Source organism: Corvus moneduloides, chromosome 4, assembly GCF_009650955.1.
Source record: "Corvus moneduloides isolate bCorMon1 chromosome 4, bCorMon1.pri, whole genome shotgun sequence".
Taxonomy (NCBI): domain Eukaryota; kingdom Metazoa; phylum Chordata; class Aves; order Passeriformes; family Corvidae; genus Corvus; species Corvus moneduloides.
The window spans coordinates 32,222,100-32,238,576 of NC_045479.1; the positions used below are offsets into that span (position 1 = coordinate 32,222,100).

At 34.4% G+C, this 16,477-nt stretch overlaps 1 protein-coding gene across 7 annotated transcripts in view; it reads left to right on the plus strand.

Annotated features, from left to right (window-relative positions):
• Positions 1–16,477, plus strand: part of CEP290 (centrosomal protein 290) — a 49,549-nt gene that overhangs the window by 11,730 nt on the left and 21,342 nt on the right. For all 7 annotated transcript variants that reach the window (XM_032107234.1, XM_032107236.1, XM_032107238.1 and 4 more), the window contains 13 exons: positions 261–373; positions 1,131–1,215; positions 2,350–2,492; positions 3,048–3,212; positions 4,163–4,312; positions 5,335–5,450; positions 7,025–7,127; positions 8,795–9,025; positions 10,148–10,321; positions 11,642–11,753; positions 12,545–12,750; positions 14,881–15,032; positions 16,023–16,134. In XM_032107234.1, the coding sequence (XP_031963125.1) occupies positions 261–373; positions 1,131–1,215; positions 2,350–2,492; positions 3,048–3,212; positions 4,163–4,312; positions 5,335–5,450; positions 7,025–7,127; positions 8,795–9,025; positions 10,148–10,321; positions 11,642–11,753; positions 12,545–12,750; positions 14,881–15,032; positions 16,023–16,134 (1,862 nt within the window). The remainder of the gene's footprint in view (positions 1–260; positions 374–1,130; positions 1,216–2,349; positions 2,493–3,047; positions 3,213–4,162; positions 4,313–5,334; positions 5,451–7,024; positions 7,128–8,794; positions 9,026–10,147; positions 10,322–11,641; positions 11,754–12,544; positions 12,751–14,880; positions 15,033–16,022; positions 16,135–16,477) is intronic.

The window sequence follows — 16,477 nt, forward strand, 5'->3', positions numbered from 1 at the left end:
TAATGCATCACTGAGACTTCTGTCATTGCCTTGCAATGAGTGCAGGGTGATCTCCCCAAAATTTCCAGTAAATCTACTTAATTCATGTGTTTTGAAATTCTTAGAATTTTGATTCCGTGCTACCCAGGATAGCATAATGTGCTCAGATGGAAAGGTAGAAAACTAGAACTCAGATATAATAAATGGAATCTATTCTTTGGCTTGGAGACCAATTAAAATTTCATAATAATTTATTACTTGTACATCTACTTGCACCTTAGGATTGGATGCTGATAATATACAGATGACTGATAGCTTTACCGAAGAGAAGGGAAAGAATATGAGGAAGTTGGATTTCTTGAGCAGACATGACATTGCTGAAGTAAAAGCAAAGGTTGGTTCATAAAGCAAGTTTATGAACATTCCTTGTATTTCTCTTGCAAAAATTAAAAGCCCCTATTTTGTAAATATTTGTTAAAATATTTATCTAGGGGCTTTTATTAACTGCTTTTTAAAAAATCCCAGAATGAACAGTTTGTAATACTTTCTAGAAGACTAGTGAATATTCTGTATGTTTTGTAAATAACAGCCTAGCAGCTCATGTAATATAGAATGGAGAAACACACTTGCAGATAGAGTAGCACCAGTTGAAATTCTGAAATCAGAGAAGAATATAGCTGAAAACAGAAAGGCTGTGGGAAATCTACTTAGAAGATCTTCTGGCATACATGAGAATTCAGATCACTTGGAAAAAAGCAGAAGTACTTTTTCAGTTCATTTTGGTTCTGAACAAGTGATAAAGTGACAACTACTTAAAACACAAGTGCAATTTTGAAGCTCTCAGTGTTTCAGAGCAACAACTTACACACCCTCTCAGACTTCTGGTGTGTACCAGACCACTATTCCAGCTGCTGCATGACCCAAGAGTACATACTTCGCTATGGACAGTATTATATGGGATACACCTCATGTAATTATTCCAGTGAATCCATTGCTGTTCCTATTTAGGCAAGAAATCAGTACATGGACAGAGAAATTTTCGTGAATGCATACTTCAGATTTGAAGAAGTCTGTGACTAAAATATTAAATTGCTAAAACTAGATTCTGTGTATTTTCTTGTCTAGGAGAGACTTTATGTTTTTTTCTTTAGAATGAGTATCTTGCAACTGAATTACGTGAGAGAGAGAGAGATTTGGAGAAGAACAGGACTGTAATGGCCAAATTTCAATCTAAATGTAAGTTGCAACCTGTTTTAAAACTAGGGAATATTATGAGCTACCTGCAGATAGTTAGCTTATTCGGTTTTTCTGTTTCTATAATTCTGATCATAGATATCTGACTTGTAAAAAAAAATCTTATGTTCATATTACTGTGTGTATCTTTGCATGTGTGTGTAAATATACATATGTAGTGTTACTAAATCAGTGATAGTAGCTGAAACATAGTTTATTCACACTAAATACATTAAACTATTACCTCTCATGTTTTTCCTTCTTGATTCAGGCCTAGTAAGGGCTGTAAGTGTGGGAGTAATCCCAGTTGTAACAATTGTATAACTTGTGTAATTGTAGAGCTTTTCTGGCTCAAAGGAAGTACTGGGGAATTGGAGCCACTTGCTGCTTACTTACATATGTATGTTAGCTGAAGTACACTGCTTGAAAACTCAAAAATAAAAATAATTCTAATTTCTTTGGACAAGAAGCTTATTTTTTTTCCCCAGAGAATGTGAATTCTTAAAATTCTTTCTGACTTTTCGAAATAGACTTGGTGAAACTGCTCAAGTTGTTGCAGTTCACTCCTGGGTGTTCAGGATGATTAGCCATATTGTTTGAATGCAAAGAATGTCCTGACAGGTGTTTTCAGTTTTTTAAAGTTTTCAGACTATTTGCTTTGTGCTGGAAATCAGAGTTTCATTGAGAAACTATTGATGGTAGGGGTCTTGAGAGTCCTTGAAAGCCACATAATTTTAAATGCCCTTTTTTTCTCAGTCTGCGGAAGGAATTCAGGCAATTCCTAGATACGTCATTGTTACACCCAGACATTTCCAAGATAGCCGTGTTTCTGGACCGGTAAAAGTCCGGCTATTACAGAACTTTAAAGTGAAGTAAACATTGAAGACTGGAAGGTTCAGTGAAGTCAATTGCATTCCCATGAAGCATTTAATTATGTTTTTTCTTGGTATTTCATCAGTAAGGTACACCTCCCACATATTCCTAGCAGCTCTGATTTTAATTTCATAATTGGTTATGCCTATGTATGTTCATTCTTTTAATTTAATCAAATCAACAGGTATCATGATGAAATGTCCTAGGAAACGTTAACTCTTTTTTTTTCAGTGCTTTTAAACATATTTACAACTTTTATTACAGTAAAAGAGTTATCAGAAGAGAATAAGCAACTTGAACAAGGAATGAAAGAAATATTGCAAGCCATCAAGGAAATGCAGAAGGATTCTAGTATGAAGGGAGGAGAAACAGCCTTGATAATCCCTAGTCTGGATCGTTTAGTTCATGTAAGATTGCTTTTTAAAGTATTATTTAGCTTTATAGGAATTACAGGGTATTTTTGTCCTCCTCAGTTATTAGTTTAATGTAAAATTTAATAGTGGTTTCTTTGTACATATGCTTTCTTAGTGTGATTCCCCTTTAAAAAGGTAAATTAAAATATACAGGAGAAGGGATTGCCATTAAAATTAAAAAAGCCCCTAGTTTCAGCTGGCTATAATAAAACTGTCCTTGGCAAATTTGTTGTCCCACTCATAAAGCTTTATTAAAAGTTCATTTGCCTTTTTATCTCTATGGGACTTGCAGGAAATGTTTTTAAAAAACACTTTATTCAAACATCTTACAAAAAACAAGGGGTTTTCCAGGAAAGTGTAACCATATAAGTCATAGTCTATGCAAATATACTGTCAAGAAATTGTTAAATAGATGTTACAATGTTAAAATGTCATGCTTTTTGCTAGTTTCATGTAGTCTAAACTTGAGGGCTCCAGTTGACTCTGAAAAAAGTTAAAGCTTTTCTGCACTTTTTCTTTGTTTTGTTAATTAAATGTTTACTGCATTAGGCAATGGAGTCAAAGAATTCAGAGGGGATCTTTGATGCTAGTGTGCACTTGAAAGCTCAGGTTGACCAGCTTACAGGACGAAATGAGGAATTGAGACAGGAGCTAAGAGAGACTCAGAAGGAGGCAACAAGTTTGTCTAATCAGCTGGCAAGTGCCAATGAAAAGGTATATAATTTATTTTATATAATTTATTTTGTACTTCAAAAGTGACTGTTCTGATAATATAGAACAATCCACACAATCTATAAGACACTGAATTTAGCTTATGAAAACAGTGTAATTGTACAAATCTTACTGAAATATATGTAGTGGACCTACTAATTCCGTTTTAACTTTGGATCTTACTCTTAATGTTACTTTATCCTTGGAATATTCCCTCATGTTAAACACCAAGCATGCCTGTCTTCTGGGGAGAGCTGTGCCCAAAAAAGCTCAGTGATCTGTTTCTTCAAAAAAGCCAGGAGTCTTCAATTTTTTATTGATAAATATGTCACAGAAATTAAGTGTTTGAAATTATGAATCATTCTCCAAAGTCCTATATCTTGTTTTAAGTCGTACAGTTCATTCTGTAGAATGCTTCTTCCAGGGAAGGAATGAGGAATGGATTATTATCTTACAAGAAGCCAAATTTAAATTTGCTTTTTATGACAGCTTTGGTGATGCAAAAAGATTTGCCAGAAACTAATCTTCTAGAATAGTTTTTTACATACTGTTAGAGAACCAGAGAGCTTTTAAATTAAATGAAAAGGGAAAGTTTTGTTTAGAAAAAACTGCCAAATAACCACTGCAATAATTCTTTCCAAAACTTAATCTTACTAAAGGAGTAGAATGCACTGTGTTTTAAACAATTGGGAATAAAACTGTGGTGGTATGTGTAGTTACCCTGATTGCTGGGGTAATTTGATAAATTTGGATGAATTTATTATGCATTTAATGATTTATGAAATCATAGCACTTTTAAAAGGTTATTTTAAGGAGTATTAGAATGTTTTAGAATATAAGTGAAAATTAATTAAGTTATTAATCACAACTGATGTAGCAATATATTTTTCATAATTTGTTTTTAAATCGAATAGCAAGAGCTACTGCTTTATGGTTTTGTGTCCTTTCTTTAGATTGAACAAATGAAAAATGAAATTTGCTTACTACATCAGTCAGAAGGTGCCAATATTGTCTTCCAAACAGTGAATCTTCCAGAAGGAATGGCTCCTTCAAGTGTTAGTACGATTAATTCTCTGAATGAATATTTAATACATCTTACACAGGTAACTCATATATTCCTTGAAATAAAGAGTATTCATAACATGTATCTAATTCCTCCAAAATCCAGTAGTATGCCGTGTGTGGAAACAAGAGATCTCTCCAAAATTATTTTGGTGTTCTAACATCTACTAAGCATTTTGGGCTCTTCTGTAATTTAAAGCTGTAAGTATTTTGCTGTGCTGTAAACCTGAAAGGTAATAGTTACCTAACTTTTGGAACAGCAGTTCAGATTTTTTTTGTTTTAAATCTGAATTTTGATCTAAATATTTGCCCACTCTTCCTTCTACTTCCACAGTTGCACTCTTTCTATGAGAAATTCTCTCTTACTGCTGTCTGGATTCCACACCTGAGTCTGCATGTGCAAATCCTACTTGAACAGTTTTTCCCTATAGAGCCAAGGTCTCTATTAATTTATTATATGAATTTTCATTCCATTATTTGTCAAAAATACATCAACAATTGTAAATAGAGGCATAAATACATTGAAACAGATTCCAGTGATTCCCATGGGAAGCATAGCAAACAGGATTATATTAATGAAGAATTGACTATTTCAGAATTGGAGTAAAAAAAAAAGTTACCTTTTTTATTATTATTACATTATCTTTTTCTGTCGTTGATATTTTTTTTTTTCATTAGAGAATATTTTTTCAACTCTATATGCTTGTAAAGTAGAATAGTATTTGGGAAAATGAGAAGAAAATGCCACTTCCCAGTTAGACATTCAATTAGTATTCTTTGTAGGCTAGCAACGGGTCCTGGTGTTTTGAACTTGAAGGCCTGTAACCTGCAGTGCAATTGTGCTCTATTTCACACCTGTTAATGTGAATGCCGAAGCTCACTGGTTTTTTTCATCTGTTGCTTCTAAAGAAAATACATATTTCATATCCGTAGTTCACATAGTTCATGACAGAAGCATCTATCATGAAAACACAAAGGACTGCCATTTTGATTAGATTAATAGTTTTGTGTTTAAAACCTATATTAATAACTTCTGTATTTTTATTTTGAAAATAACAATTAGGAACTGGAAAACAAAGAAAAGTTACTTAAACAATTAGAAGATGCAGTAGAGGACTACAAGCGAAAATTTGCAGTAATTCGTCATCAACAAGGCTTGCTGTATAAAGAATATCAAAGGTATTGCTCTCTTTTCTGAATGATGAAAGTTCAATTATCTAAGTATTTAACAATCTTGAAACAAGATTTGCTGCTGTGTTGAAGTAGTCCTTTGGTTAATGTCATAAGTGCTGCCATGTTTGGATAGGGACTCCATACATTTTTTTCAGTCCTGTAAAGATTCAGACAACTCCTACAAAACCATTTTCTGCTGGACTCTTCTCATGTTGCATATTTTATGAGGATTTCATTGTGCTTTCTACATCGGATATCTTGCATTTTACTGGAACCTGGTGTGATGGACTCTTCAGCCTCATTTTCTTTTGCTTTCAAGTATGGGTTGTAATAGGTTTTTGGAAGTGGAGAGGAGGGGAGGGGGAAAAAAGCAAACTACTGTACAAATACAGTCAGAGATCTCTGAAAATTTCAGGTTGTCAGGATTTTGTGGCTGGTTTTCTTTCAGGCTCTTTAGTTCTTTTATATGCTTCAGTGAACCTAAATTCTATAAAATTATTCTTATGGTTAAAAAATTAAGAAAGTGTTTTCATCTGTTTGGAGGATAGGGATAAATATAATGATTTGGATTTTTCAATTAACAAACTGTTATTTGAATACTCTCTTTCTTTGGATTGGAACGAACAGTCACCCAGGTGGCTTCTAGAATAAGGGTTTAACCTCTCAGAAACCTTTGTCTGTTCTTTGAATCAGTTAAGATTCCCAGACAATGTTATCTCTTTTTAAAGCATTAAAGATACAGCTTTTTTATTGAAGGCTCTAATATACTGCCTCATTTACTACTAGGTGAGATATCTCCAATGACAGGGAAAAAATGATGATTCAAGGCTCCTTCCTCTAAACCTGGTAGAGATTGAAGTTACCTGAGGAGATTCTTTGACTTGGCATCCCATTAAAAGTCACTTTCAAAGAATTTTCTTCCATTCTCCATTTTACTCCATTATGTAAGAAGCTAAGATACCTTCTTTGAGGAGAGAATACCACTTCTAAAATACCCTTGATTTACCATTGTTTAAACAAGCCTAAACTATCCCATACAGTCTATAGGAACTTCCTTATTAGACATGTATGAAAGTTCACAGTCTTTTTTTTTTTCTCAAATGAATAAATAAAAATGGGTAGAGGAGAGTAGTTTGGGCCGAGTGAAGCTGTGTGAGCTGAATCTTTTTATGTTTTCAATGTGTTTTTCACTGAAATAACAAAACAAGGGTGGGAACTTGTTAATTTCTGTAGCAGGAAGTTACGTCCTTTATGCAGCTGAAATAAAAATAAATGTAATGGAAGGAAAGATTTGCAGGCAAAAAAGTAGGAAAGTAAGGCATATATATCTCTGCATTATAATATACATAAGAACAGATAAGACACTGAAGAGTTATTTTCATCATTTAAGAAGCTGTAGCCTAAAGAGAGGGTATTGTTTTTCAGTAATCCGTCTACAATTTATCATGTGCTTTTCAAATTATATTACTGCTAAAAGTAAGTACCTTGGTTTGCAATATTTCAGAGTTGCTGTTGAAGCTACAGTTTTAAACATTATCAAGTCTTTCATCATAATAAATGAAAATTCCTTACTGTTTTAGTCAAAAGGAGAGCTGGCAGAAAGAATCAGAAAATATTAAAGAGGAAATGAAAAAGCTAGAAGAGCAAAAAGAACAGGATGCTATGAAAATAAAGGCATATTCTGTAAGTAATTTTTGTTGCTTTCATTTTTCAAAAGGACTTTAGGACATAGAACAGAGGTTTTAATACACTGCTCTGGTTTGTTAGATGGGAAAATGTGTACACACACCTCTTGTGCGTGCCCCAGGGTGCTGTGTATGTGTGGGGGTGCTCCAGTGTTGTGTGTGCCCGTTGTCCTTCCTGCAGGCTGCTAACCTTGCACTGGGGAGAAGCCACCCCAGGAGGTCACATCACACACCTGGGGTGTGGGTCCCTAATTGTTGCACTTAGTACCTCCAGACCATTATCTGGAGTGCTGAGGAGTGGTGTCCAGCAGGGAAGAATCGCTCACAAATGCGCAGAAGATGCAGTGGAGAAGCCTCTGAAGCTGAACTAGGTTATGAGTGCTGTATTGTAACCCTTTCTGCCTCTGTTGTTAGAAGCTTTTATGCTTTTTTTATACCAGTTTTCAAGCTGACAACTTCTTTATTTCAAGTCTCTAATTTTATGGTTACTATTCAGTCTGGTTAATGGTGATCTTTAAGATTATCAGTTTTGAGCAAATGCCTTCTAAGGCAGTCTCACGTGTACTGTTCACACACACTATTTACACTCACACTGCTCTCTTAACAATAGTTGTTACCCCGGCTGTTTGATTGGGAGGGGGAGCATGCAAGCAACCCCTTGGAAAACACATTAGTTTACACTAAGAATTAAGGTTACTACTTTTAATTGCATCTTATTATAAGTAACTGTTAATGTAAATGAATCAGTTTTTCAGAAAAACAGGAAACAGAATTCATCTTTCTATTTTGATTTACTTCCACCAAGTTTGAATTCAATATTCCATTAAGAAAACTGAAAAGTATTGGTGGTATTTAGAAGTTCCTGGAATTCATGCAGGTGTCTAATCACATAGTGCAATTTTAGATGGCTACAGTTGTCTTTGGGCACCAAACTGCAAAATTTAACCAAAGGCATATTGGCCTTACAGAGAAGCAGACACAGAGCAAGGATATCACAGGGTGTTGAAAGTAACTAGGAATGTTTAGAAGACAGCAGCTCCAATTTCTACTACCTGTCTCCTTGGCAAGCTGATGTGTGTGACAGCAGAGCTAAAGCTCACATGACTTCTGTGACCTGAGTTGCCATAGTTTGCTCTCCCCACCGCTGCCCCACCTGGGATTTATACTTGCATGCAAGCACATGTGTGCACACAGACACACAAATGTTACTATAGCAGGGATCCTGAGCTTACTTTACAAATAAAGGTTTGGTCTTCAAAGTAGGACGTTATTAGGGTTTGTTTGGAGCCACAGGACTTCTCTTTTGTTTAGAAAATTGTTCCAATGCATTTTTTTTTTTATTCTACTATAAATGGGAAGACTGATGACAGGGAATGCAGAGAACCATTCTTATAAATTTTGAAAATGTCAGCATTAATTAAAATTCCAGTTAATCAGTACAAGGTACTAGCTTCTGGTTTTGAAGATTCGTCTTTTTCTTAGAATATTGTATACCTGGGCATATGTTGAGTGTGTGTATATATATTATTAGCAAAAAGAAATTATTTCAGACAAATTAATGGAATTTTTCCACCTAGATTAAAAAGTATGCAAGAAAGCTTGTGTATATAGTTGTACTTTACCATATTTCTGAACAAGGTTCTTTGTTAAAAAAATGTTTTACAGAATTTACTCGATGCACTTCAGATGGATCCTGATGAAACAAAGAAAGTACTTGCAGAAAATAATAGAAAAATAACTGTTTTACGAGTTAATGAAAAATCACTAACAAGGCAGTGTACCACTTTACTTGAAATGGAACGACACCTCAGAAAAGAAAATGAGAAACTAAAGGGTGAAATAACACATATGGAGACTGCAGTTACAGGGAAGATTGGAAACTTGCAACGATTCAAGGTATAGTTTATAGTAGTAATAGCACACATTTTTATTTTTACTATTTGGAAAGAAATACCCTTTGTTTTTAAATTGAGTTGGTACTAGTTTCTTGAATGCATTACCCAAAAGCTTGCTAATTGCTGTTATAAATTTTGTAGAAATATCCTTTGTGTTTAAATAAGCACTGTGACCTGGACAAGCTCAAGAAGTGGGTCAGTGGGAACCTCACATGGTTTAACAAGACCAAGTGCAAGGTGCTGCACCTGAGTCAGGGTAACCCCTGGTACTAATCCAGGCTGGAGGGCGAACAGATGGAGAGCAGCCCTGCTGAGGAGGACCTGGGGGTGCTGGTGGGTGAGAGGCTGGACATGACCCAGCCACGTGCACTCACAACCCAGAAAGCCAAACGTGTCCTGGGCTGCATCCAAAGCACTGTGGCTGTTATGAGGAAGGGTTGAGATAACTGGGATTGCTCAGACTGGAAAAGAGGAAGCCTTTGGGGTGGCCTGATTCTGGCCTTCCAGTATCTGGAGGGAGCCTACAAGAAATATGGAGAGAGACTTTTGATAAGGGGATGTAGTGACAGGACAAGGGGGAAGGGCTTCAAACCAAAAGAGAGTAGCTTTAGATTAAATATTAGGAAGAAATTCTTTGCTATGAGGGTGGTGAAGCACTGGCACAGGTTGCCCACAGAAGTTGTGGATACCCTGTCCCTGGAAGTGTTCAAGGACAGGGCTCTGAACAACATGGTCTAGTGGAAGTTGTCCCTGCCCATGGCAGGGTGCTTTGGATCTAGATGATTTTCCAAGTGCCCTTCCAACCCAAACCATTCTGTGATTCTATGATCGTCGTATCTTACCTTCTGGCCTTGCAGGTTGCTAGGGCCTGTATTAGTTTTATAAAATATGTTTTGACAGTGCCTTGAGAGGCAACTATTGGTAAAATTACCCTGTGAATTGGAAAATCAGAGAAGTTTTGTCAGTGTTTCTTGCAGGAGATTTTTAAAGGTGAACAGTAATTTAGAAAAACAAACCAATTACCTAAAGCACTATATTAAGTATTATTCTTTTTACGCGGAGTAATTTTATATTTAAATTTCTAGCTGACCTTAGTAACCTATTGTGTTGATTATTTTCATAGGAAATGGCTTGCTTTAAGATTGCAGCTCTGCAAAAAGTGCTGGATGGTAGTGTGCCATTGTCTGAGCTAGAAGTGGCCAATAAGCAGTACAATGCATTAACTGCTAAATACAGAGAGATGTTACAAAAAGATAATTTGCTTGTCCAACGGACAACAAACATGGAACACATGGAGGTAATTTATGTTACTTTTTAACCCTAGGGGAAAGAAAATTACTATATATTAATTCAGCTTTGCTTTTTTTCCTCACTTAATAGAATGATAGAACAGAAGTTCCAGCACTGAAATTGCTGGTTAGAACAGTTTCATAGTGAGTATGAGATGTTTGAGCCAGTGTGACTGTTGCTGTTGAATTTTAATTTGCTTTCCTGGTATTCTTAGTGGATTAAGACACATACACAGAATTCCAGGTTTTATTTCAATGGGCAGACAGAAAAGCATTTTGTTTTGGTTCTTTGGGTTTTTGTTTGTTTGCTCTTTAAGCTTTGGATATGTTCCTTCAGAAAATATTTTTAGTTCATTGATTACTGAAACAAGGCTGGCAGAAGGAATATTTGCTGTCATCTTCAGTTTTGGAGGTCATAAGGAAAATTGAATGTAAACACTTCCAAGGCTTTCTCTCAAAGTATGTGCTCTTACTAATTCCCAGCTTTTACAGAAATGAAATGTTTAATTCCAAAAAGAGTAAAGCTTTGGAATTTTACTTCCATAAAAGAACCCAAAAACCCCAAAGATTGTTCATAATGTGTTTGCAAAATATTGTAGGGACTGCAAATTTTTAACTCCTTCTGTGAACTCTTTTTCTGAAGTAGAAGGGAGTTTCTTCTCAAGCACTGTGAAGTTGGCTTCAGAGATATGTTACTACCTCCCACTTTTCAGGGGTGGTAAAGAATGAATGGTGCCTACATCTATTTTATGGAATTTTGTGTGTATGAGAACTTGCATTGCCTATTTCAACAGCTTCATAGAGCTAGAGAATCATTTATCAACTAAAAACGTGTCCAGAAAACTAAAAATTGCAAATTAATATGAAGCATTCAGTTTGTTTTATTGGTTAATGTAGAAATTCGTGTTTGTATTTGGAGGAGTGAAGGAACATTTACAAAGGTAACATTTGGCATCATATTAGGTGACTAGCAGAACTAAAAGAAATGTATGGTCTGTCTTAAATAGATTTTTATGTGCAAGATGAAGTACTCTGTGTGGGATGAAATATCCTCCAGAAGTACTTCTAATCTAATTCTAGACACCGTAGGAATCACAGTTGCTGGTCATAAATGTTCACAGTATTACTAGCTGTGATAGTAAGAAACAGAGGACAAAGACTTACATTTTTACACTTAGTAGGAAACATATACTCTTCTGTTGCCATATATGTAGGTTATGGGTCACACACAGATAAAGTTTTAATCTGAAAATTTTCATAGATACTAAGCATGAAATCTGCTACAAGTAAATAGTTTGCTGTTATGTTGCAACTTTTCTGTCCTACAGCGTGAGAATGAATCCTTGAAAGCACAGATAAATTCATTGAATAAGGAGCTGGAGATCACAAAAGAGAAACTTCATACTGTAGAACAGGCTTGGGAACAGATGACTAAACTGGGCAAGTATGAAAGTTATATTGTAACATTAAGCACCAAATGGTATATCCTGTATAAAAGTAATATTTGAAAATATTTTAAAACAGACATGTCTTAAAATAACCAAAATCAGAAAAATCAAAACTATTTCATGTCTTTCAGTAACAATCTTAATTTTTGTGCTGAATATTTTTGTTTGTATGCTTCATTTGACTAAAACCAAGTTTGTTATTTTTCTCTGGAAACGCTTCCACTTTGACTTTTTTTGGGTTACTGGGTCAAGGGTTTAAAAGCTTTTAAAGCAATGTCATGTGAATTAGATTTTCTTAATGTGTTCTAACTTGATTCTCAGTCATAGTGCTTCAGAGGTTGTCAAGAAAGTGATTTCTTTTTGCTGGTTTCATGCTTTGTAGCAAAGTATTTTTTCTTGATAGCTGGGGTTTCTTCGTACAGCGTACATTCCCGTTATTCAAGAAGAACTCACTCACCCTGTTTGTTTTACAGACCAGGCTTGACCAGGTATATTAAGGATAAAGTGAAAGGCTACACTGAAAATAGTTATCAGTGTCAATAACCATGGTTGCAGATACAGGCATTCATAATTCATAGTAATATATTATTCAAATTACGTAACTTTCAAATCTGTAATAAGGCAAGATAACCATGCCTCCAGTTTAAAAAAAATAATATAGCTGTTATGATAAAGTTTATGTGACATATATAAAGAAAAACTCATGTTCAGTTTCATGGTGGAAATAATTTTCATAGTTGAATCAGCTTGTGTATTTCCTAATTCAGTATTTTTTTCTTGTAGGGGATGACAGTGCAATGGACAAAGCCACAAAAGCAATAACCAACAGTGAGATTTTGTCCATTTCTAAGAAAATCACAATGTTAGAAATGAAGGAACTAAATGAAAGACAGAGAGCAGAACATTCACAACGAATGTATGAACATTTAAGGAGTACTGTAAAGCAAATAGAAGAACGTAATTTTGAATTGGAAACAAAATTTGCTGAGGTAAATCTGCTGAGATTTAACAGCCTAATTTGATACATCCTAAAAGCATATTTTTGAGCTTTTCAAAAATTATTTATATCAATAATATCAATTTGTATCAATAAATAAGTGTATAAATAAGCTTATGATGCAAAAAATAGTTTTGCAGCCTTTAAGAGCTGCAATTTTGCATGTGCAGGACATTGGTAAAAATATAACTAATTAATTTGTCAGTAGTTTATTTTAAAAGTTAGTTAATAGCTGTAAAACACATGATGAGCATCTTGACAGATAGTTTCCTAGTTTTGTCACCAGACTGCAAGAAAAAAGTCTCTTCCAGACTTGTTATTTCTTTTGGCTAATCCATATGATCTCTTTTCATTTATTTTTTTCTTATAATTACCAATTATTCAAAAAAAGGTTAGAACTTTACATCCCTTGGGCTACTGATAGTGTTGTGATTCTGTTACAGATTGGCTATGTCCTGTGCCACACATTGTCTATAGTACAGGAATAGAAGTTATGTGCCATTGAAGCTCATGAACCTTAATATTCCTATTCTATTAGTCTTAACCTTGTTAGGTTTTTTTGTCCACACTATTCGTATCTGGATTTTTAATAGAAATTTATTTTTTACTAGCAGGAGACTTTATTATAGTTTCTAGAATAAATTTATTAATAGGAATTGTACAGATTTGTTCTCGTGCCATTACTGGTCTACTATTTAAGCACAAAGGAAGAAAAAGAATAATTGATAGGAGTGCTGATTTCATTTCCACTCCTTGTCTTTTGCTAGTGTAGCCTAACTATTTTAGATTGCTATTGTGTGACTCCCTGTTTCTCTGATGTTTTAGTAATGTGTGTTACATTGTTTTGATTTGATTTAATCTCCAAGAGGGCGTAACTGAAAGTGTATAAAGCTTTTCAGCAGCAGTACTGTTAAAGCCTTTTTTGATGGGATAGTTTCTTTTATTTCTTTAAGAAATGCTTTAGGTGATGCACCCTAGTGTCACATTTTTCATATTCTCTTTTTTTGCATATTTTATTTGTCTTGTCTACTTTTAGGTCTGATGGTCTTCCTTTATTCTGAGTTGATGAACTCCTAATGCCATAATTTTTTCTTTCTAGTTCCTCTGTATCCGTTTTTCCTCATTTCTGTACCTCCAGTACATACACTTTCTGTTTCATATACTCCTGTAGTCAGTACCTCCTAATCTGATGTAATAGCTCTTTTTTTGTTTGAGAAAGAGACAACAAGATTGTGTGCAGATGTAATTAATGACAGTTGTAAGTGACATCAGTTTAAGAACTGATAACCAGAAGTCTTCTATACATCTTTTTAACTCATAAATCAACGTCAGCATTCTACTTTTAGTTTTCCAGATACGTGAGGATGCCCTGCACTTCTTTTTGTTTGTTTAGGAAATCAGTTATTTTATTAAGAAGAAGTGGTATCAGAATAATGGGCCACAACTGTATGTACTAGTTAAGTCCTGAGACTTCTCTGTGTTGTCTAAAGGTTTTCAGATTATCTATCTTAATGCTCTTTGGTTTGAATTGAAATATTGGTTACTCCATATTTGATAATCAACTTGAGAAATCAGGCTGCTTGAAAGAATATCACTTAATTAAGAAAGGTTTTTTTAGAAAGAACAAAAGAACAATATTATTGTTTATATTAATTGTTATATATGTTAATAATATTATATATTATTATTTATAACCTCTATTTGTGTTACCAATGCCAATATAATAGGCAGTATATAAATATGTAAGACTGTTCATTTCCTGAAGTGTTTACAGTCTTTTTTAAATGTGTTTTTATTTTTGATTTTATTTTAGGAGCAAGTTATTGCGGTAATGCTTTTAAGAAAATTCATTAATAAAAATTGTGTTTAGTTTAGATTTCTTTTCTGTGCCAAATCGTGTATTCATTCCTATGTGCATGCAACCCTGCAAACAAAAAGATGTTTAGGCAGAGAGTAAGGGAAACTGGTTTTTGAAGACAACCTCATCACAGCTGAACTGTGTATTGCAATGAGTGACAAATGAAAAGTACTTTTGGCACTGCTATTTTCATTGCAGAGTTTGAGCAGTTACGTGCTTAGGATACCATTTTGTTTGTTTGTTTCTGGTTTTGATTTTTTTAAGCTCACCAAAATCAATCTTGAGGCACAGAAAGTGGAACAGGAATTAAGAGATGAACTGTCAAAGAGTGTAAGTAAGGCAGTAAGTGATGCTGATAGACGACAAATTATGGACCTAGAGAAGCGTGAGATGGAGCTCAAGATTGAAGTATCAAAGTAAGTGCTGAAGTAACAAATTTTGAATGCAGTATCTTTGGAAAGGTGTGAAAATTTAGGCTATTAGTCTTATGTAATACACTACTTATGTATCACTGACATCCAATTTTCTGTGCCTGTTCTTTTGAGCATTTATATATGCCAAATTTGGCATTGAAATTGAAGCATTTAATTCCTGACTATAAAAAATGCAATTTGTTTCATTTTAATTTGAACAAGGAATTGAGTGCTGGCCTGGCTAGATACGTAAGTGTGCAATTAGATACTTACAGTACTATTTTTACACTAATTAAGGTTGATTTTGTTTCTGTGCCACCACCCCTCTTTATGTGTATGAAAATCTCATATAACTAACTGGAAAGCAGTTCTTACTTTGAAAGACTCGTATCTCAAAGATTAAGTTACAGTAGGAGGGAGGTTTGCCATTTACTTAAAAGAGATTAACTGCATAAATTGGAAAACTGAGCTTTTTAGATATGTTGATATGGACATTTGTCTTTGAGTAATTAATACAATCATGTTATATTCCTAAACCAGTAAAGTCTATAGGGACACTTGCAGTGATATTCAGCACTGCAAATAAGTTATTAGACTTGGGGAAGCAGAGAAGGGAATTGAGAATGAAACGTTTTGAGCATTTAGAAAATGTTGAGTATTAATATCCTAAAGTGGGAGAGAAATACAGGACAGAGATGCTTAGTTTAGGTAAAAAAAACCATGGCATTGTTTTCCTGGAGTAGGTTACTGCTAGCAAACTTCTGTATAATGTATGGCAAAGTCTCCTGTGAAAAATTTGAGAGGCAATACAGAACAAGAATTTCCTTAACCAGAGCTGAGTAGTAGAGAAGAATATGCTGAAAAGAATGAAGTCCAAATGTTTCGATATGATGAAACATACTAAGTATCTTTCCTTAGCATCTTCTGTGTAGAAAAACTTAATAGGTTACTCAGTGCTTTCAAGTGACACAATACTCTTGTTTGTCCTGGAAGGTTAAGAGAACTATCTGATGTAGCACAAACACAAGTTGAAGCTCTGGAGGCACGCCAACAATACAGAGATAAAGAAGTGGAATCTCTTAGAATGCAAATTTTACATTATCAGGTAAAATTCAGCCTGTCTTAAAATTGCAGTTTGGATCCTTTTTTTCCCTGGAGTGAGAAGAAATGAAGTAATTTTGCAATGAATCAGAAAACTGCAGAAGTATTTCAGAAGGATCTTAGCAAACTGGTCCTTGTAGTGGCCATACCCTTTCAAAAGTTCTATATTACATTAATTATTCCCTTCTCCATTTATTCCATTTCTAGCTGTGCAACTATTACAGATCCTGACCTTTTTCCATGTTGTTTACATAACATTAATTCTTTTATCATTAATAACTCACGGTCAAGGAAAAACTCATGTTCAGGAAAATTTGATCATTTTTTACAAGGCAAGAAATTACTTG